At 39.7% G+C, this 22263-nt stretch overlaps 1 protein-coding gene across 11 annotated transcripts in view; it reads right to left on the reverse strand.

Annotated features, from left to right (window-relative positions):
- Nucleotides 1-22263, reverse strand: part of FAT3 (FAT atypical cadherin 3) — a 399047-nt gene that overhangs the window by 61077 nt on the left and 315707 nt on the right. For all 11 annotated transcript variants that reach the window (XM_031066002.1, XM_031066001.1, XM_031066003.1 and 8 more), the window contains 4 exons: nt 16688-20629; nt 9063-9259; nt 7797-7950; nt 6720-6953 (listed from right to left, as the gene is read on the reverse strand). In XM_031066002.1, coding sequence (XP_030921862.1) covers nt 6720-6953; nt 7797-7950; nt 9063-9259; nt 16688-20629 — 4527 coding nt within the window. The remainder of the gene's footprint in view (nt 1-6719; nt 6954-7796; nt 7951-9062; nt 9260-16687; nt 20630-22263) is intronic.

A 22263-nucleotide genomic window follows, 5' to 3' on the forward strand; every position in this document is an offset into this window, starting at 1 on the left:
CTTACACTGGGTTTTTCCATACCACTTTTCCAACTGTTAAATACCACAACTGCAGCTTTGGCACTATCCAGGGTAACTTGCAGCACCACTCTGCTTTCTGACATTTAGCAATACAGTCCTTATCCCTATTTATGTATTCAGGAATCAAAATACCAGTGCTGCACCCACTACCTTTCTAACTTACCCCTCCAGTATAATGGTTACTACAAACTCCCATGATAGGAGTTTGGTGAAGACCATGTTTTCCCTTACACATAAAAATATGGTGCAAAAATTCACTATAAAACTCACTAAACCTAAGCCATAACACCCATAATATTTATATCAATATGGCCTCCTCACATGTTGCAGAAGGAAATGAGATTGGTTTGATGACTTCCAGTTCCTGAACACAGACTAGCTTTTAGTCATCTTGATACACACATCTCATTATTTTGATGCAAGGAGGGTTACTGCATTCCCCTGACTACTCCTGAAGCTTTAAAAATATGGCCCTCTGAGGGATTCAACAGGTTCATGCTGAATGTTTTGTCAGTGGTTTTCAAAATCCCCAAATACCTTGTTTATTTACCTCCTAACAATAAGCCAAGTCTAAACTCCTAAGAGCCTATTATTTTTTAATTTTGCAATTTTTCAGGGCTCCAGTGTGTTGTATCTCTGCATTCCTATTAGTGTTTTTGCCTCTACTAGGAAGGCAAAATCTAGGTTTTCTCCTGAACAGCTCACTGAGTGAATATGGACTTGCAAGTGTCTGTAGGACTGGCCAGACAACTGGGGAATGTCATGCATTGCCTTCCACTCTCCTTATGGAAGACCTGACCGAAGACTAATGGTAAAGCCGCCTTTCCAGGAAGGAGTATAAGGGTACATCATCATGGACTATTACTATTCATTGAATAAGCTCTGAGAACAGAGCCCAGAACCAAATCAACCACCAGGCTACAGAGCAATGCTCACCCATGCCTTTTGTTTTGTGTTCCCTTTTTTTTTTTTTTTTTGTTTTGTTTTAGGTTTTTTGGGCTTTTTTTTTTTTTGGTGGAATGGTTTTTGGTTGTTTTTTTCTTCCATGGCTGATTCCCAAATTCTTTCTGAAAACAGCTTCATTGACAGTGGACAGGCCTCCCTACTCAAACTACACCTCTTATTTATGCAGCGCTGTTTTGGATTGCTAGAGTAAAAAGAATTAATAATTCATGTCTCTTTCGTATCCTGCATTAGAGCCCTAACCCGGGTACTATTTTAAAAGTCTGTGAGGCAACGATGTGGGTGAAGATATAGGAAGCACCATGTATATTTTAAAGAGAATGAGTCATCCTCTGTAAAGTATCTTGTAATATTTATTTTATAAAAACCCAGACAATACCTAGAAATGCCATCTAGCTGGCCTCATTACCAAAGTTAACTACCTATTAGCTGTTGAGTTTTAGTACATCTTCTGTCCTATTATCTGTTACTCTTTTTATTCATGTTTCGATCCCTGCCTTCATCTTTTTCGGATCCTGAACACTCCAAAAGTTTCTAGATCCATTTTAAGGGACATGCCCAACATCAACAACCAGGCAAAGCAAAGGTTTGCTCTGTACTGGTTTTGCCAGAAAATGCCAAAATCAGTACCTACTTCAGCATTTCTATTGTTTTGTTACTCACCATTACATGTAATTCAGAGAGCTGCTCTCCATTCAAGCTGTGACTGTCTTACACTTCTCTCTGACCCTCCTGCAATCTCACCTGGCAGCACTTTACACTTCTCTAAGCCCAGCTGTGAGGCAACTGGGACTGCAACACGCTCAGTTGCCCTAATTCCTTCAAGAGCAAATCCTACCATTGATGAAGCTGAAGTCTGTACTCTAGTTCCACATGTGTATGATTGAAAGTGGTGACCCACTGAACAGCCTGAGTGATGTTTTTCCATGTTAGGCTCACCAGCATCCTGATGCCACTTCCTAAAAACCAGTGATAAACCTCTGAGAGCTATCTATATTCCTTGGTCGCTATTTTGGCTAGACTTCATTTTTATTGTTTTCATAATTTCTTATTTTTTTCTCATTGACAAAAAGAGAGGACAGGAAGAAAAAGAAGATAAAGTACAACTGCTTCCCCATCCTTTTGGAGGTAGGTACACCCTAAACTGGACTGTCTGAAACCTGAAGGAGAAGTCATATTACCATTCATCCCTAGTAAAGAAATTTATTATTTCCTGTGCAGGTACCTTGTGAGCAACACATGGTAAGGGTAAGGGTTTGGGTTTGGGCTTTTTTTGACAAAGCAAGTCTTTATTGAAACATCAAAATCCATGAGGTCAGACCTTGCAGGAAAAATATAATTTCTTGACACAGATTTCTTTGAAATCCAACATAAAATTTTCATCAGAACCTGAAAGAAAATGGCACTCCTTTCCTCAGTTTACCAGTTTCCTTATCAATTCTTTGGGTTTAGGAAGCAGATGTCTCCTACTAAGAAGGTCAAACTACTTCCCCCAGAAGGGCTGAGTTTCTTCTGCTGCAGCTCTTCCACTTTGTGTGAAAAGGTGAATAATTAGCTCCACATGCCAAGAATCAGACTGATTACAGACTTGATTTATTTAAACTCTCCAGATTAAACACAAATGCACTAATCAGCTGACAACAGAATCCTTCTCAAAAATCCTGGTCCAAATAATACTTAACTCTATACAACTGCTTAAAGAACAGAATCAAATTCAACCACAATTAACCCATATAACCTGACTGTATAAACATATGTGTGTGAGGGTCTCAAATCTTATTCTGGCTTCCTGAATTAGGCTTTCAACACCCATACTTTCTCTCACATCCACCTAAGTACCAAAGCATCAAATACTAGGAACAAAGAACAGAAATCCAGGCTCATCATTCAAATCTACTGATCCCAAAACTAGCTGGGATGTTTTTTTTCAGAATTGGTGAATAAACCTTAGACCATTCTGCTCACGAGGCTACAAGCCCTGCAGAAGCAGGGACACATCCAAAAGTCTGAGCAACCTATGCACAAAAGCGAGAAAATGCTTTGAATAAGGTTGCTGCTTATTGTTTATCCAGGTTGCATTACTCAGTGCTATTAAATCTTCTGTAAGATATGGGAGGGTATTTCCTGAAATAACACTTTTTTTCATGTACAACAGATCATGGTGAGCATGTTACACTTTTATCTGTATCCACAATGCAGGTCTCTGGTTATTCCCAGAGGACCTCTGAGGTGCTCATGCTGCGTAGCAGTCAGCCCTTGGAGGACCTCACTCTCTGCCCTTGGAGGTAGCCAAAAGCCATCTGGACTGAGTCCTAGACAACCTGCTGTAGACATCCCTGCTTGTGCAGGATGGTTGGACAAGATGCCTGCTATTCAAGGAAGAAGCAGATCAGTCTCATCAGTGACTCTGAGAAGCACTCAGATTTGCCTTCCCAAACCAAAACATGGATACCAGCTGGCTCCTAGCAGCATGCATGTTACCACATCTCCTGTGAGATGCACTGGCACAGGCCCTGGGCTGAGGAAGGGCTGGAAGGTTGAGGGGCAGGTGAGCACAGAGCAGGGCAATCTGCACACTGCATGAACTCTGCAACCAAATAAAGGCTGCTCCTGCCAATTTTTTACCTACATGTCTGTGTTTTCCTGCATGTTGGCTGCATGCAATACAAGGTACTGGCTCCAAGATGGCCCAGTCCATCTGTACTGGCTGGTTGTGCAGGAGATGATTTGCCACAGCTTTAAACATCGACTAATGGAGAGAGAGGCTGGAAGGCAGCAATGGCAGGCAGGACAGAGCTGTCTGACAAGGCTATTCCCATTGTGAGCCAAATTAGAATCTCATATTCATCATAAACCCAGAAAAAAATCAATTGGTCAGTGAAATCACTAAACTGACTACAGATCTGGACGGCTGATGCCCCAGTGGTGATGAAGACTGCAGAAGGATAGATAATGCACTGTTCATTTTTAGTACAATAAGTGCTCCTGCCTTTGTTAGACTACACCATTAATCATCATGGAAACAGGCCTGAGCAGGGAGGTCATTCACAAAGCACAGCATCTGCAAGTGAGGCAGGATTTGACCATCACTTAAAGCACTGCTGAGCCTGGATGATACTGTCATTCATTCTTGTACTCTGTGAGCAAGGCCACAACACCCTGTGCATGCAGAAAACACGAGCAGCACTGGAAATGAGTATGTGCCTGCACATCAGCTTTGGGCTCCATGTTTATCCTGAAGTTTGTGGCAAGTATGATGTTAAAAAATTGATAAAGTCCCATGTAAGTTTCCTCAGAGTTGCTGCCCTAGCATGACCCTAATTCCTTTGAAACAGGCTGATATTGCAGTTGTGTGATGGGTTGGCTCATGTAATTACACCTCAGCATTCATTCCAGCTCTTCTAGTGCCTTAATTCGAGCAAAATGGAATAATTTGGCTCTTTGCTTTGGAGACAGTGGGAGGTGAAAAATTCACTGCCTTCTGTAAACCTCTTGAAAAAATGTAGAACCAGCATTTCGCTCTCATTTCTTAGTTTGAACATTTCCAAACCTGCTGGTGGTGAATAAGTCTCAAATACCATATTGTGGAAATACTAAAACTTTCCAATCACAGCAGTATAGGAGAAAGAATTGTTTTCAATTAAAACCACTAAAATATCCTAACAAATAGACTTATGTATATTCTCTCTCCTTCAGGAGATCATGTAATTTAAGATCCACAGCTGTATGTAGAGGTAATGGAAAATGAACTTGTGTGCTACTAAACAGTTAAAACTGTTTTCTTCTGTTGAATACTGTGAAGGAGGATCACCATTTTGCCTCAGTGTGTCCAGCTGTTACAGCTAGTTTCTAAGTATGTATCCAAATTATAAATATAATAAACAGCAATTTATGGTCCAGTCCTATAATTTCACAGGATATTATGAGATCAGGAGCTTCAGATATCAAAGGCACAGGGCAGATATAACCCTATTTTTCTCTTAAGTGGACATTGTCTTAATTATCCAACAGTGTCTGAACACAGTATTCTCAGGATTTGCTGTGTTTAGTTGTGGGCCATAAAAGGACTTCTCTCAAGTCTTCTCTCAATGGCCTCAATATTCATGCTCCTGCCCTTACAGCACATGGCCCTTCAAGCCCAAAGCAGAGCAGGCAAATTCTAAGTCTGATCACAAGATTTTTCCTGAATGTTAAAAATTTATTTGTATGATGATTACTGCCTCCACTGATGTTTTCAGGATAACACTTCAAAAAGCCTTAGAGGACTACCACAGCCCATCAGGAATAACAATAATATATTTTTTTCTCTCATGGGAACATTACACTACCTGAACTCATTCATTATCTAGCATTCGGGAATCAGTGATTTTAGTAGGAACTAACAGAACAGTATTTAGAACAAAATCCAGTTTTAGGGACTTTTTAGTAATTTACTTATGATACACAGTATGGTTTGATTTTCAGGTCTAAGCATTAATGAAGTACAGAGCCCCTTCTCATTCACCATATCCATCCCTCCCTTTAACTTCTCTGGTTTCAGAAGGAATGTACAGCAACTAGTTCATAGTTTGTGGGTTTTTTTAATTGTTAACCATCTTGTTATGTAAAGTTGGCACTAGTGAGAACTTTTCTTGACAACTTTTTATTCTAATTGTGTTCCCTCTCTCCTTGAATGTCATCCCACATACAAGAAAAATGGCAATTAATACAACAGTGGAAAATAACAACACTGTGTCTTCAGATGGTTCAGTAGTTTACCAGCAGTAATTGGCTCTTCACTGCAGGACAATATCATAATTTTAATTGTGAGTTTTCAACCATGGCATATAATGTGGCTCTTCACAGATACATTAATGAATGTTTGCTGCTCCTTTATGAATTCCTGTATATCTAAACTATCAGCCTCACAAATAACTGAGACTTCCAGCATGCACTCTACTTGGCAAATTTATTTTTTTTTTCACTGAATGAAAGATCTACCTTTTATATGAAACTACTCAGGCCACCTCCAAAACACAGGAAGAAAACAAAAAAACAAAAAAACAAAGTTATTTCAACTCAAGTGAATGACCTAAAATTTTTCTAATATTCAGTAGGTTTTACCACTGTAATACGCAAAATGATTCCCCTTTAAATATTTATAATTGGGCCCACATTTCAAGGCTAAGGTCCTCATATAATAAAAGATTACACTTTCAAAGAGTGTGCAGTTAAGTAACCAGAACATTTATAATGTACATTCACAGTGTACAATAGTTTTATGCTAAGGTAACCAGCTGGAACAAATGGGAGCTATTGCAGTATAAAACTCTAGAAAAGCTGTGATTAATCAGGTATAGGTCCCTGTGGTATGTAACTATATTATTTGCATAAATAGAGGCATGGGTGTTCAGAATCATGGCTCAAGAAAAGAGGCAAGACCACTGAAGGAAGAAAGTTGCAATTTAGTTCCAAAAGATCTTTCCCCCCTAAACAGAGTAATTGCTGATCAAGAGAAGACTACATGTTTCTGCAGCTGCTGCAATGCCTTACTGTTTGTAACACCATTATGTCAAGATCAGACACAAGCATTTTGATGTGAAAAAAGAGAAGAGAAAGAAATGGGGAGGATAAAGAAGAACGAGGAGGAGGAAATGAAGAAATTTAGCAATAGAAAAGCAAATCTGCTCTGCAATTCCACCAACCCACAGAATTTTCAAAAACTCTTTTTTTTTTTTGGAATGTTATTCACTTACCAACATCAGGATCAGTTGCTTGGACTCTTGTTAACAAAGCTTTAGTGGCTGTGTTCTCGTAGACACAAGCAGTGTAGTGGTCAGATGAAAACACTGGTGGATTATCATTAACATCTTCTAAAATAAGATGGATTTCTGACTGGCAAAACCTGCCACCACCATCAGTGGCTCGGGCAACCAAGTTGTATGCAGGGATTTTCTCTCGGTCAAGAGGGGCCAAAGATTTCAGCTCACCTGAAATTATTTAAAAGCAGCAGTTGTCATTATTATTGTAGCAACATCTCTAATTCTAAACAGCCTGAGTGTCTCAAAACCATGTGTTCGAAAGGAATAGGAAAGAGAAAACAAAACCAACATTGCTTATTCCAACAAACAGATTAAAAACTCACAGCAGTGTCACTTCCCCTTCCTCTTTACCCAAAAAAGTGAGGTGCCAATATGGGTGCAGGGATGACAAGCCATTTATGGTGGCTTTAACAGCAGACTACAGCTTTGCCCAGATGAACACCACCAAGTTTTTCCAAGTCTGTCTTTCTGTCACTCCCAAGACTCCTTAACACAGAAATATTTCCTTTTTAGCAGCATCTGCTGTGATAGGACAAAGGGTAATAGTTTTAAATTAAAAGAGGGTAGATTTAGACTAGATGTAAGGGAAGACAATTTATATGATTAGGGTGGTGAAATAGGGGCACTGGCACTAGAAACCTTAACTGGATGCTCTCTGATTAACATGATCTATTTGAAGATGAATCTCCATATGGAAAGGAGTCTGGCCTAGATGACCTTCAAAGTTCTCTTCCTACCCACAATATCCTGTGGTTCTATAATAAATCTCTGAACTAACTTGAAATCTGCAGGGAAACAAAAAGATGGATATCCACTGTTCTGGTTACAACATCCAACCTGACCAACAAAGATGTCCCTCTTTCTCCCTCCTGTCACCACCATTCAAATGGTCACCCACACCTGCCAGAACTGGAACAACTGGCTGACAACCATGTGTAACCTAACTCTATTTAATGAAACCAGTACCCAGAGGGGTTAAGGCTATTCAGAAACATTTGGTTGTCTTCTTACCATTTTCTGGATCTAAGAAAAATTTATTGTTCCCCGAACCATAAAGAGAATAGCGAATTTCACCATTGGCCCCGATGTCAGCATCTTTAGCGCTGATTTTGAGAATTACTTTGTTTGGTGGAATGTCTTCAGGAAACAATGCTGTGTAGGCAACCTAGAGTCAAAACCAGACATGTAAGTTATGCTGCAGCAGTATTTTACAGTCTTTGAACAACCTTTTTTTAAAACTATTTGTAGTGCATCTTTCTATACAGGAAACAATTTTCCTTTACACAACATATTCCTAGAAATTCAAATCACTGTTAAGCTATGAGGTGTCACAGAAACAATGCCAGATTATGACTGTGAATAGGGCTCATCTTAGGTGCTTAATGCAATACCATTTCGTATCTTCTATTTATTCCATTGGCACCTATGAAATGAAAATCTTGATGAGTGTGCTAACAGAAACAATTGTTTTTATCACCTCATCTGGCAGTTTTGAGGGAAATACAGACTGTGAATCCCTAGAGTGGTAGAGTGGTTCTTGCAATGAGACTAATCCAACAGTGAATGATAATGTAACGATGGGAATTATATGAGTATGTGCAAGCACACATACACACACACACACACACACACACACGCATGTATATATATATATATTTATAAATTTTCTGTGAGTAGTACCATTAAGGAACTCTGGGTTTTATCGTGGTATTTCTTTCACACATATCTTTCTATTGCACTAACATCAGTTCCCTGGATAGCCTTTCCACAGAATACAAGACAGTTAGCACTCTGAAAGCTGTGGTCAGGCCACACTACATGCATTCCTGATAACAGGATAGCAAGCTACAGCCTTCTTTTCCACTGGATGTCTGGTATCTGGAAAGTTGAGGAAAGCTGGAATTAAACTAGACTGATGACATTTCTACATGGGTTGTGAAAGGAGAGCTCATTCTTTTTTGCAGGGGAGGAGTAGCTGCCCAATGCCACCTCACAACCCATCATTTCTTGTAAAGCCAACTAAGGCCACTGCGTACAAGACTCCTTTGAAAGCTTTATGAGACAATTATCCTTCAATCTTGGCTTCACAGGAATGCTTTATCCTGCTTCTCTCTCAGATCACTGCAGATTCTTCAACTAAGACCATAAGGATGAAAATCAGCATTGCCTATGAATACTTTGAATACTCGCAAACAGAAAGAGACACCCATAGAGAGTCTTAAAATGATCACTCTTTCGCAACACAGCGGCCACTTGCCATGGGTGGTGTTAACTCACCTGCTCACAAACTGGATTATTATCATTAACATCATTGACAGTCACTTCCACAGCAGCTTGGGTCACAAAGAGGCCATCTGTGGCAGTGATGTTCAGATAATAAATGTCTTGCTCTTCCCGATCCAGAGGCCTTTTAACATAAACTTTCCACTCGTTCTGAACCAGTCCCAGAGCGAACTTCCCTTTGGGATTCCCTCCTGCAATAAGACAAGCAACACACCATGAGCTGTGGTGTCCCTTCAGAGCTCCCACCTGGTTTAAACAGAGACACATCACTAAGCAGCCATCATTTCCTTCACAGCTTTTGGTGCTTCCAAACTTGCAGACTCAGGAAATCTGTAATGAAATCACACTCTCTGTGTTTATTGCCCCCTGATTGCCCTGTATGAAAGTGAACCGGTAACTTTCAGTGGAAAAAAAATCCATTTAGCAGAGCTGAAGATGATCTCTCGTTCAGTTCTCCGTAAGGGTAATCAAATTCAAACTGTGAACAATCAATAGTCCTCTCGGGCTGGTACAATTGTCTTTCCACTTAGTCTCGGGAGAGGATGTAATACACCGTAGCTCTTGTTACCAAGACAATTTCATTAGCTGTTGATTATGCAATCAAGGGCTGGAAGTGGGTTCTATTAAGGAATCCTCTAATGAAAGCTTTATCATACAGCTGCGCCATTCTGGTGCTTATTAAAATTCTAGTTTTTAAAAAAGTTTACATGACACAGGAAGACACATTAGTATTAAATAGTCCTAACAAGAGGTCATTTGAGAAACAGTTGGAAGATAAACAGTACAAATAGATCAAATGTATCCAAGAGTAAAAGCTGGTGAAAGGTGTGCAGGAGATAAAGCAGAAGAGATTTTTACCATGTCATAACACTGACACTGAATCTGGCAATGTTGCTCTTCCACATCATTAAACTGCCTGGTGACAAAAAGAGGTTGGGAGAGGGAAAGTTTTGGTCCACATCATTCTTAGGAGGAGGGGAAGGGGAAGGTCAAGGGTAAGGGCAAGGGCAAGAGGAAGAGGGAAGGGGAAAGGGAAGGGAAGGGAAGGGAAGGGAAGGGAAGGGAAGGGAAGGGAAGGGAAGGGAAGGGAAGGGAAGGGAAGGACATGTCACATACAGAAGCGCACAATAGTTAAGGCAGGCACAATCATTAATGTTTCTAACAGTTATTCAGTTATTTACTCTTTTATCTGAAATGGTACAGTCTCCTGCCTAGTCCATGAAGAAATCATCTTCAATCATCTTTCTGTGTGTCTGATCCAAACCTCCGGTCAGACCAGACAGTAAAATCTTTTAAACCAATGTTATGACTTTACTTTGCTAGTCAGCTAAGCCCCATACAGCTGCTTGCTCAGTTCCTCCCCAGTTGGACTGGGAGGAGAATCTGAAGAGTAAAAGTAAGAAAACTCATGGGTTGAGACAAAGATGTTTAATAGGTAAAGCAAAAGCTCTGTATATAAGCAAAAGAAAAAAGAATTCAGTGCAGGTGTTCAGCCATCTCCAGAAAAGCAGGGCTTTGTCACCCTGACAGTTACTTGGGAAGATAAATGCCATCAACTCTGAACATCTCCCCACTTCCTCCTTCTTCCCTCAGCTTTTATATGCTGAGCATGCTGCCATATAGAGTGGAATATCCCTGTGGTCAGTTGGGTCAGCTGTCCCAGCTGTGTCTCCTCCCCACCCTCCTCATTGCTGGGTTGCCTGAGGACCAGAAAAGGCCTTGACTCTGTGTAAGCTCTGCTCAGCAGTAACTAAAACATCTCTGTGACATCACAAATCCAAATCACAGTTCCATAGCAAATTCTTCTTAGAAAATTAATTCTACCCTAGCCAAACCCAGTAAAGCCAACTACCCAGTCTTCTGTGCTCAGCTTGGCCTGTAAAAATGTATCTGCACATTTAATAATCGAGGAGAGAGCAGTACACTCATAGCAAACTCATGTGCTACAGAAACTGATTGAGAAAATATTAAAAAGCATCATGAAGCTCCACTGGCCGAACTATAATTGCAGCCAACCCGCTATGAGCTCTCTGCCCACCATATTAAGCTTTCTCCCATGGTCTCCATGCAGGAATTCAATCTTAGAACTACTTTCCATGTTGCTCATGTTTAAAAGTGCTATAAAACTATAAAGGGAATGCTTATTCTTTCTTGTAACACGTTCAAGAATGTCAAACATGCTAATGTGTATTTGCTTACAAATTAATCAGGGTTCTGACATGTGTCATGGGATATGCTCAAGCTGAATGGAAAGACCAGGTTCTTAAACCTTCCTCTCTAGTACTTCCACTGAATGATTGCATAAGTTAGTATTAAAAAAAATAAAAATCCAAGGCAGAATTTATTTGTGTTGACTCTGTTATCAGGCAATTAGTGTCTCTGATATGTTGCTTCTGTTGTCACAATTCTGTCAGTTCTCAGGGACCTTTTTGTCAAAATAAGAACACAGAGGAGGTCTGAACTTGAAGCTGAGCTTGAAACCAATCAAAAAAGTCAAATGTCCATTCCATAGCTTTTTTCTACATCAAAAAGCAGGAAAGAGGTCACAGGCTGTAATTTATGCCTTCTTCATTAGCTACCGATGACAAGATAGACTGGTTTCTATTTAATATGAAAACTAAGTCAGTTGAGTCAGGCTGAGCAAATCTTTCTTGTTAACAGTCACCATTTGTGCTAGCTGTGACTGTGCCAAAAAAAGCAAGTTGTAATGAATAGGATTTCCAGAAAATTAGTCAGATAGGCATTATAATTATAAAAGGCTTTTGAATCATACAGAGAACTAAACTCATGTATCAAATACAGATATTTTCTGTTGATAGAAAATCACCCTTTTTGATCACAAAACTAAGCAGTTTTCCCATTGATTTCTATGATAGTCTGGAATAATCACCAATGTTTAATCTGTTGTGTCATATAAACACACATTTCTCCTAAAGAGGGTTACACAGAGTGTTGATGCATACTACTGGCCAGATCTGAATACAATCCAAGGAAATGAGAATCTGTCCACTGACTTGAGCCTGAATGTGACTTCAAAGAAGGCAGACCCCTGCTGATTGACATTAAATTCCTTCTATTCAATTCAACACCAGCATAAAAAAAAGCTTAACTCTCCTTTATAAAAGGCTGTAATCTTGTCATAGTGAGTTTAATGTTGTAAACCATTAATAAAAGTAGTCTCAAATATTCTTATTTTGCTTCATGATATTAATCAGGGCTTTTCTGCATATTAGTCCTTTTGTAAAAGGAAATTATTAACTGTCCTGACCAACTAGGAAGCAATATACTCAAGGTATGGGCATCCCATTGCTAAGAAAAGAGGAAAGGTAAAATCTAATTAAAATCAGCTGGTGGCTTTTATGGTTAGCAGAAACACTACCTTGGAGCAATTCTAAAATCACTGTTGTTTTGTTGCTAATGGAATGGCTTTTAAATTATAGCTAGGAAGTTGGGGAATATGTATAAAAAATGGTCCTTGGGATCTCTTTTCCCCCTTTTTACTCCACTAGAAAAGAATCAATCTGAATGACCAAGAAACCTGTGCAATAAGGCAATAAGCAGGAATAGTGGTTTATCTGCGTGTCTTTTTTATTAAAACTTTTTTTCTTTTTTTTTTGCTTCTCAGGACTGGCTGTATACTTCACCGGTGGAAGGCAAAAGTGGACTATAAAGTGTAAGAGATATAATGAGATATAAAACTAAAATACCACCAAGAAAATATTCTTAAAAATGGAAAGGCAAAAAAATCCACACTATGGCCCAGGAAACCATTTCCTAAGTACTTATACATATGTCTTGATGCAGATCTCGTTCTGCAGTGATTAATTAACTTTTTCACTAATATATGCAAGCAGATTCAGTTTCCTAGGGGCATTCTAATTAATTAGTTTTTCACTCTGAATAATGTAGCTTTTCTAAACGGAAGCCTCCTGACTACATGTATTAATGGATTCTTTAAAATCTTTTGGCAGTTTTCTTATGTTCTACTTTGAATGTCACAACAGTGAAGTGCTAGCTACAAAAAACACTCCAGTAACTTTTTAGAAAGGCTTTGAGGCTAAAAGAATCAGCAGTATCTTTTATCTTTTGTTACTTGAAGTTTAAATAATGCTCTCCCTCCCTCCCTAGTCAGCAAATACTACAAAGCCAAATCAAGCTCAAGTTGAAGTAAAGAAAGAAAACAGCCAGATACAAATGAAATGCAGAGACACGGTGATCCAAAATAAACAAATCCTGACACACATCATTACCAAAGCACACACAGAGGCCATTATAGCAACTAAAAGGGAATGGAAAACTAGAAGCCAACAGTATCAGTTTTCACTGCAATGTCCCCATCTGGGAGGGGGAGCTGAATATTTACTAACTTATTTATTTAGCTTCTGTCTTACATTTAAGCATTTATTTAAGTACTTTCAATTCCCTGTTAGAACGCTAGGCATTCTCATTACACAAAATCAATACGTTTATCCTCCACTCCCAGTTTAAGATGTTGCATGTTTACTCAGCTTCTGAAATGATAAATCCAATCCTCCTAGCTTTACTACCATAAAATTGTAGAAACTATTCTTCATCTGACAACACAAGGCCTTCCCAAACGTTGAAATATCCATTTCTCCAGAATTCCAGTATCTCAAATATATGATAAAAAACTAACCAAAGCCACACCTTTGCTCATACTGGGCAATCAACCCGGCAAATGACCTCCCATGTACAACACCACTTTTCTTCCAAAACACACTGTCCATCTTCCTTGTATTCAGCTGAACCAAGCTTAAAGACTGTTGACTCCCTAGCTTTATGTGTCTGAGGAAGCTTAATTAACATCACTGAGGAACACGAAACACTTTACTGTACCTATGTCTTGGCAGCTGACATTTTTCTGGTGGCTTTTCATGGTTTGCCATTCTTAAATCTCAGTAATATCTAGCTAGGTATAGATTGGCTAGACATCAGAAGAACCCTGGTTTTAGGCAAACTGCCCCAAATGATATAGGCAATGACCTCAAATGAGTCTTCAAAAGAAATCTACTTTGCTTCCTAAGTGCATTTGTGTCGTCTGCACTTCCTATTGAATTTTTATTAAGATTTATGTAGAGTGCTTTTGCTTTGTGAACATCTCCAGCTGCTACTGAGCTACAAATAACCAACAGTAGGTGCAAAATTTTTTTCCCTCACCATCAAATGCAAATGAAAGTGGACTTGACAATGGCAACTACTTGCCAGTAATCACGAAAAACAATCACAAACTGAAGGAATCCAAGCAGAATATTTATTTATCCACACAAATGTATCTACCCCTTTTCAAGACTGACCAGAAGACTGCAATAGGCATTTGTACTTCTGAAAAGGGCACGAAGGACCCTTCAGTGATCACATCTGCCCCAGAATATTTATTTCTATTATCTTCTAAATAATGTTTTCTTCTTTCTATCTTCTATGTGCTACTCTTCTCCAGATGCATTTTTACAAAGTTGTTTTTGGTGGATAGACATGACAGTCTCATAGTTTGTCTTCTTCTTCCTTTTTGTTAATGTATTATTTTTACTCAGAGTTTACTGTATTCACAGAAGTTTCTACAATTTAAAATGCCTCCAGAAAGCCACAGCTTTTGAATAATCATCTAGCTAATCTGATTCCATGAAATACACAAGAGCACTTCCTGAGATCAACTTGAGGTAAAGTGTGAATAGACTATTTTGTGAGTGAAACTATATTTTAACATGTTTTGACAGTTTAATCAAAAGAACCTAATTTTTCCTTGTGTATTTCCCAAGCTCAAATGATATATTCAAAGGAAGTGGAATTCCTGAGCCCATTCTGTGCTTTAGTAATTGTACAGTAAGAAAGCTTTGGGCTTTGACATCTAATGTTTTCAGAAGCTAACAGAATAGGACAATATCTGTCATGTTTTGAACTGTGGCATGTGGCAGAAACTAAGGTACAGAATGATCTATAATTTATGAGTCATATCTGACAGTTGTTATTCCAAAGTCCAGTTTTTGCTAAATTAACAGCAGTGGTATGTGAAGAAAAAACACTACCTAACTAAAGGCATAATGCATTGTAAGAGATGACTGTCGGACTTCACAACAAAATCAATGATCACAGCACACTAACGTATCTTTGTTACAAACCTAAGGGTTTTAATTTCCCACTGTACTTTCTACACTGAGATCCCCAAACTCTTTCAAATATCCCAAAATCTCTAGTATGAGAAATAAATCTACTGATTTATTTTTACATATGTGGGAACTGGGCCACCAGCAGCTAATGTACCTTGCCCAGAGCCTCTAAATCCTGACATTTACACACAGGACTACTTCTGACTCTACTTCTAATATCATACAGCACATTACACTATTAACACATAGTCTTTGCAAATCTTTAAAGTGAATCCAAAATTTCAAGTTACAATTAATTAATGAATTTCTTCTGGTTGCTTTGAAAATGATGTCACTTGTGATGTGTAACACAGGCAGTCTGTGGCTAACTGGGGTGTCACACCTCTCTCTACACACCATCTCACAGCCATTTTCATTTTGCTAGCTAACAAAGGGGTAGGAGCTTTACCCTCCAGAGCAAAATACACAAACTATTTTCCCATTAGTTAAGTAATTTTTGCCCACAGCCTGCTTCTTACATGCAGTCTTATATATGTTGAATCTCATCCAGCATGAAAAATGTGGACTTTCCCAATAGTTTGGTTATTACTAGGTAGTAAATAATAGCTCTTGAATTGCTAAAGTTGCGGGGAGTGAAAAAGTTGTTCAAAAGCTATTGGACAATGCAAGATGGATGGGGAGTGAAAAAGTTGTTCCCTAACAAAAGCTATTGGACAATGCAAGATGGAAGGAGAAAAATAACTGTAGTACCCATCACTCACAATATACTCACACAGAAGCTAGGCTGAATCTAGGCAAAAAGAATGATAATAAATACACAAAAGGAAAGAGCAATGTTACCATGCTTTGAAAAATGTATTAGTAATGCAATCAAAATTTCCTTATGCTGTATATGACAATGCATGGCAGCTAACCAGTGCTTCTAAGTATATTACTATTTCCCTGGCCAGAAATCTGTGCTGATAATAAATGGCATCCCTCATTCCATGTAATGTAAAATTCATTCGTGCCCCCCCCCCCACCAACTCCCCATTCCAAATCAAATAGTGGTATTTCAAAATGTCTCTGGCATCCACTTTCCTATCTCAAAAAGAAAAATGTTATTTCAAAAGAAATTTAAATGCTTGGAAGTAAAAGGATTTTCTCTGTAAGAAGAAAATTTTCCTTTTCTCTTGTTTGAAACATTAATTCATGATGGTTTTCAAGCTGACATATCAATTATGATGGGTTGATGGCTACGCTACATTGCACTGCAGCAAATCAGAAAGCATTCATCTTGGAAAATTGAGAGAGCAACACAGACACACACACACACATTCCTCTCCCTCTTTTCAGCATTGCTGCAAATTCTGTCAAAAAAAAAAAGGAATGTAATTGACTCATTCACAGTGATAATTTAGCTGAAACCCTGCTAAACATTCACCTAAAACTGGACACATGCACAATTCTTCACAGAGCTGGTTATGGGAAGAAAGCATGCAAGCTGTTTCTCACCTGTGATATGGTAGCTAACCTGCCGATTGACATCAGATGTGTCTTCATCCCAGGTGCTAAGAACAGCCACAACTTCCCCTGGAGGGTCACTCTCCTTCACCGACCCTCTGTACACCTCGTGCTCAAAGACAGGTGCATTATCATTTATATCTGTCACAGTAACTGAGACCAAGGTGGTTGAGGACAAGGACAAAGCTTCCCCCAGATCTGAGGCCACCACTGCAAAGGTGAAAGCAGAATCCTTTTCGTGGTCCAGATCCTTCAGTGTACTGATCCAGCCACTGTTGCTATCAATGGTGAATGCTTCTGTGATCTTCTGCAGCTCCGATTCCACCGCAAGCGTGTACGTGACCTGTCCGTTCGCACTCGAGTCTGCATCAACCGCTTTGACTTGCATGAGTTTTGTTCCTATAGGCATGCCTTCCATTATTACAGCATCATAGCTAGCTGCTTCAAACACAGGCTTGTTGTCATTGACATCCAACACCTTCACCTCCACATCCACAGTCAGCACAATGTCTACTTTGTCTAACTGAATTGTGGCCGCAACTTTGAAGTGGAAAGCGGAATTTATTTCGTGGTCAAGCCTCTTATCCAATTTTATGAGCCCTGTGTCCTTCTCTATGATGAAAACCCCGTCTTTGTTGTTTGCAGATAGCTCACCATTAACTGTGCTATACAAAGCACCCTGATTGGGCAAAACATGCAGAATGCCACCATCGACTGCTTTGACAAAGAATGACAGAACAGTGTTTTTCAGTTGGTTAAAGCTACCCTTGGTGACCATCCATCCATTATCTGGATCAATTTCAAGCAGATCAGCTACTGAAACAGAGGCTTCACTATACAGAGAATAGGTAATTCTGGAATTGGCTCCATCATCTGGATCTACTGCTTGCACTTGGGTCACCAAGTAACCTTTCCCAACATCTGCTTTGACACTTGCTCTGTATTCAACTGTCATAAATTTGGGAGCATTGTCATTCTCATCCACTACTATCACTCTCACAGTGCAAAACGTAGTCCTGCCACCTCCATCAAGGGCTCTCAAGAATATATCTATATCACTTTCCAGCGGGTTCTCACGGTCTAACCTCTCAGTTGTCAGAATCTGCCCATTTGCATCAATCAAAAATCGGTCCTTGGCGAAGTCATTTATTATGGAGTAGCTGATCTGGCCATATACACCTGAATCCCCATCTGTTGCCTTCACATGGATTACCTTCGTTCCAGGAGCAGCATTTTCTCTAACCTCTGCAACATAAATGCTCTGTGAGAACACAGGGCTGTAGAGGTTGGCCCCAAGGATCTGAATGTGCACCTGGGCCGTGCTGGTGAAGAGCCCGTCAGACACAGAGACATTTAGGCTGTACATGGGCTCCATCCTCTGCTTGCGGTGGTTGGAAAGAGTGATAACTCCACTCTTGCTGTCCATAATGAAACTGGTCCGATCATTTCCTGATAGGATGCTGTACTCCAGTCTGTCAAAATCAGAGCTGTCAGCATCAGAAGCTTGGACACAAGTCACAAAATGACCCCGAGGCGCCAGTTCGCTCACATATGATTCATAAATTAACTGGTTAAAAACTGGAGGGTTGTCATTCATATCTGTTATTGAGATACTAACGAGAACCTCGCTGCTCAGAGGTGGGAACCCATTATCAGTTGCTCTGACTTTCAAGCTGCACTGCTGTATGAGTTCATGATCCAGCATTCGGGCCGTCAAAATAAGGCCACTGCTGCTGTCTATATGGAAATAGTCAGTGCTGTTAAAGGTGTCCTGGACTATCTGATACTGTACAATCTTGTTATTGTCAGAGTCAGCATCAGTAGCAACAACCTGCAGCACAGGAGTCCCAATCAAAGAAGCTTCGGACAGAGTAGCATTATAAGCTGACTGATCAAAAATGGGAGGATTATCATTAACATCATTTACAATCAAGTCCACGGTTACCTCAGCGCGAGCGCCAGTGAGAGCATCGCTGGCTCGCACCATCAGCTTGAAAAGAGAATTTATTTCGTAGTCCAGCGGGCTGATGACACTCAGAACTCCAGTATCAAAGTCAATATTAAACTGGTTGTAGGGATCTCCATCAACAATGATATAAATGATACCCTGGCCTTCTGGACTGGTTGCATTTATGCTTAAAATTGGCATGTGCATTTCTACATCTTCATTCACGGAAGCTGTATAGAAGGGCTTGTCAAACACAGGCATTGCTTTGTTAACAATAGTAATGGGGAGCTCTACCAATGCAGACAATGATGGGTTACCACCATCTTTGGCAAGAATGACAACCAAATACTCTATATTAGACAAATCAGAATTGAAGGCTTCTTTTAAAGTGACGCTGCCAGATCCTCTATCAATTTCAAAATGTCCATAGTCTTCCTTCAGCAGGTATGACACCTCGCCATTGTCACCCTTGTCTTTATCAATAGCTGTCACTCGATATATCAGGGTGCCAGGCTCAGCATCGACCTGCACAGCAGCGTAGTATGGAAGCCCTACAAACACCGGGGCATTGTCATTTATGTCCTCAATGTAAACTCTCACCACGACTCGAGCAACACGGAGGTGATCTAGCTCACGGCTTGCTTCCACCACCAACTCATACAGCTCCTGTTCCTCTCGGTCAAAGGGGATGCCAGTGGTCTGAATGACTCCCGAGGTGGATTTGATTTTAAATTTGTTTCCTGGGTTTAATATGCTGTATTTCAAAGGCTCATTGAGGCGGTTGCCAACAGCATTCACCACAGCGATCTTTGTGATATTGGTGCTGTTTTCTGATATAGAAGTGGAATAAAAATTTTGTGTGAAATGGAGTCCACTATCCATCGCTTCTTTTACCATTATTGTCACCATAGCAGTACTATAAAATTTTCCATCAGATACTCTTACTATTAGCATATAATGGTCTTTGGAGAGACTATTGTTTTTAATGGTGAGTACCCCTGTGCTTGAGTCAATTAAAAAATGGTCCATATTGCCTTCAATTATACTAAATGTTAGTTCTGGAGGGATCTCTGAATCTGGGTCTGAAGCTTTGACTTTGAGAACCTCAACACCAATATATGTGGGCAGGAGCAAGACTGTCTCAAACACAGCCTGGCTGAAGACTGGTGGGTTGTCATTGACATCAGTTACCTCAATGGTCACTTCAACTGGGCTCTCTGCTGTAAGCTGGGGATTCCCACTGTCCCTAACATGAACATGGAAGTGGAAGTGGGCTATAGTTTCATGATCTAAATTTGCAATTGTTCTGATTGCACCTGTGCTGGAATCTACCGTGAAATACTTTTTTGCAGTTGATTCCACAATCTGGTAGACAAGCAAAGCATTCTGGTTGCTGTCAGCATCGGTGGCACGTATCACCAGGGGACTGTTATTTGCACTGCGGACCACACTGTTCACAGGAGCAGCCTCGCTTATGCTGCCCGAGTACTGAGAGAAGAGAAAAACTGGTGGGTTGTCATTTTCATCAACAATCTGAATGTTCACAGTGGCATTTGATGCCATGCCTGCCATATTTGTTGCCTGTACAATGAGCTGATAGGAGGAAGCACGTTCATAATCAAGGGCCTTTTGACTGGTGATCACTCCAGAATATGGGTTTATGGTGAAGACTCCATCAACATTGCCATTTTTAACCTCATAAACTAACGTGGACTGACTGATTGCAGAGAGAGAAATGACAGAAGTACCAATATCCACATTTTCATTGACCTCTGCTTGGTATTCTTTTAGAGTGAATTTAGGGTGGGAGTTATCTGCCATTGTCACAGATATCCGCACAATTGCTGTTGCAGACAGCGCTGGAGAACCTTGATCAGTGACTTTGACTGACAAAACAAACTGTCCCATTGTGGTTAAGTCTGGCTCCTTCAGTAATGTAATGATGCCTAAAACTGGTTCAATCTTGAATGTATTTCCTGTGTTTCCTAAAACAAAGATATTGAATGAGATTAGAAATGAAATATGACTCACTTTATGATAACTTAAACCAGGAGCAACAAGCTGCATTTCTAAAGGTTTTTACTTAAATTAAAAAAAAAACAAAAACCCAACCCCCCCCCCCCAAAAAAAAACCCACCCCAATGTAACAGTACTCTGAAGGCCCTTCCAGCCTTTCTTTCTGTTAATTGGAGAGCTCAGTAGATGGTATAGGTATTCAAGGTGTCAGAAACTCAGGTGTTGCTACCTCTGTATCTTGATTCTCAGTACCAGCATCAGAGCAAGAACTGCATGCATATTACTCCTAGTGAAGTAAGGAAAAGCAACCCTAAATTACAGAAATTAGTCAAATACATGTACACCTAAGGCAAAGAAATGAGATCAGAGGCTAACAAGCCAATTACATGACTAACGGATAACAACTCAGGCTCCTAATTGAATGGGATATTAAGAAACCATACAGGAGATTACAGTAGTTCAAGATTCAAAGAGCTGAATATAAAAAGGTTAAAGTGGCATTTAGAAAAAATAAAACAGAGCAAATAGCATAGAAAAGAGATTCAAGCGTCTTGTGGCACAAAGTTTTATCATATGATCTCTGAGGAGGATGAATCCAGATGAATGAGATTTAGTAGAAAATGTCATGAAACGTCTGTTACAACATGAAAGCACGGATATCAGTGACTGCATAAAGGTGAAAACAGTAAGTCTGGATCAGAGAACTTTTTGGGGGCCTTATTTCTTTCTGGTCTTTTTGCCAATCTTTTCTTCAGCAAGACAGCTTCAAAACCTTCTGTATGTATTCCTACCCTGTAATTAGAGACCACCTTTAATTGGCAATCCTTATTTTGCTATTTTACTGAGTGCTTGCTTGAAGTAAGGATGCTGCAAATATACATGGCATATATAAGCATACAGACTCTTTTCCTGATTTTGATTCTAAATACAAACAGCATATACTGAGTTACAGCAATTTCAATCACTATACCATGTTCCCTCTATTGTAATTCACATCTTCAAATCTAGAACTATTTCCAATCTACAGTCAAGCATCCATTCAAGGCTGGGAGAGAAATATATCTCAGGTGATACACAAGAGAGGGTTTTTTAAGTGATTGTTATGGGTGCTGCACACAGAGCAATAAACGTGTAAGTTGTAGCTGGAATGCCTAAATACATGGAATCCTAAATGAAGTGAGGTAAGGTGAACTGTTTTTAAGATATGATTCACTATCTGTTGTAAATTCTGGAGGCTAATTTAAGCTACATACTACTCTATGTAGTTCAATACTGGTAGCAGTTTTCTATTTATATCCTTCCTTACAGATCAGTAAAGTTTACTAGCTAAACCAAAAATTGTGCTATTCACCCAGGAGGTGAGATTCTTCCAGAGCTACAAATTCTCATAAAAACAATGGCATCTGTCACATTTACAGACACTACAAATGCTGCTGCTGTTATTTTGTCAGTGCTTGCAAATACAAATAATTTTGAGCCACTGACTGCCTCCTGCAAGGCAAGAGCTGCCTCTTCTCCTTTAGGAATTTCTTCTGAAATTACACAAAAACTACTTTCTTAACCGATTTCTCTCTTCAGAGTAATGTAAGATGTGGTGAGTAAT

This window comes from Geospiza fortis, unplaced genomic scaffold, assembly GCF_000277835.1.
Source record: "Geospiza fortis unplaced genomic scaffold, GeoFor_1.0 scaffold16, whole genome shotgun sequence".
Lineage (NCBI taxonomy): Eukaryota > Metazoa > Chordata > Aves > Passeriformes > Thraupidae > Geospiza > Geospiza fortis.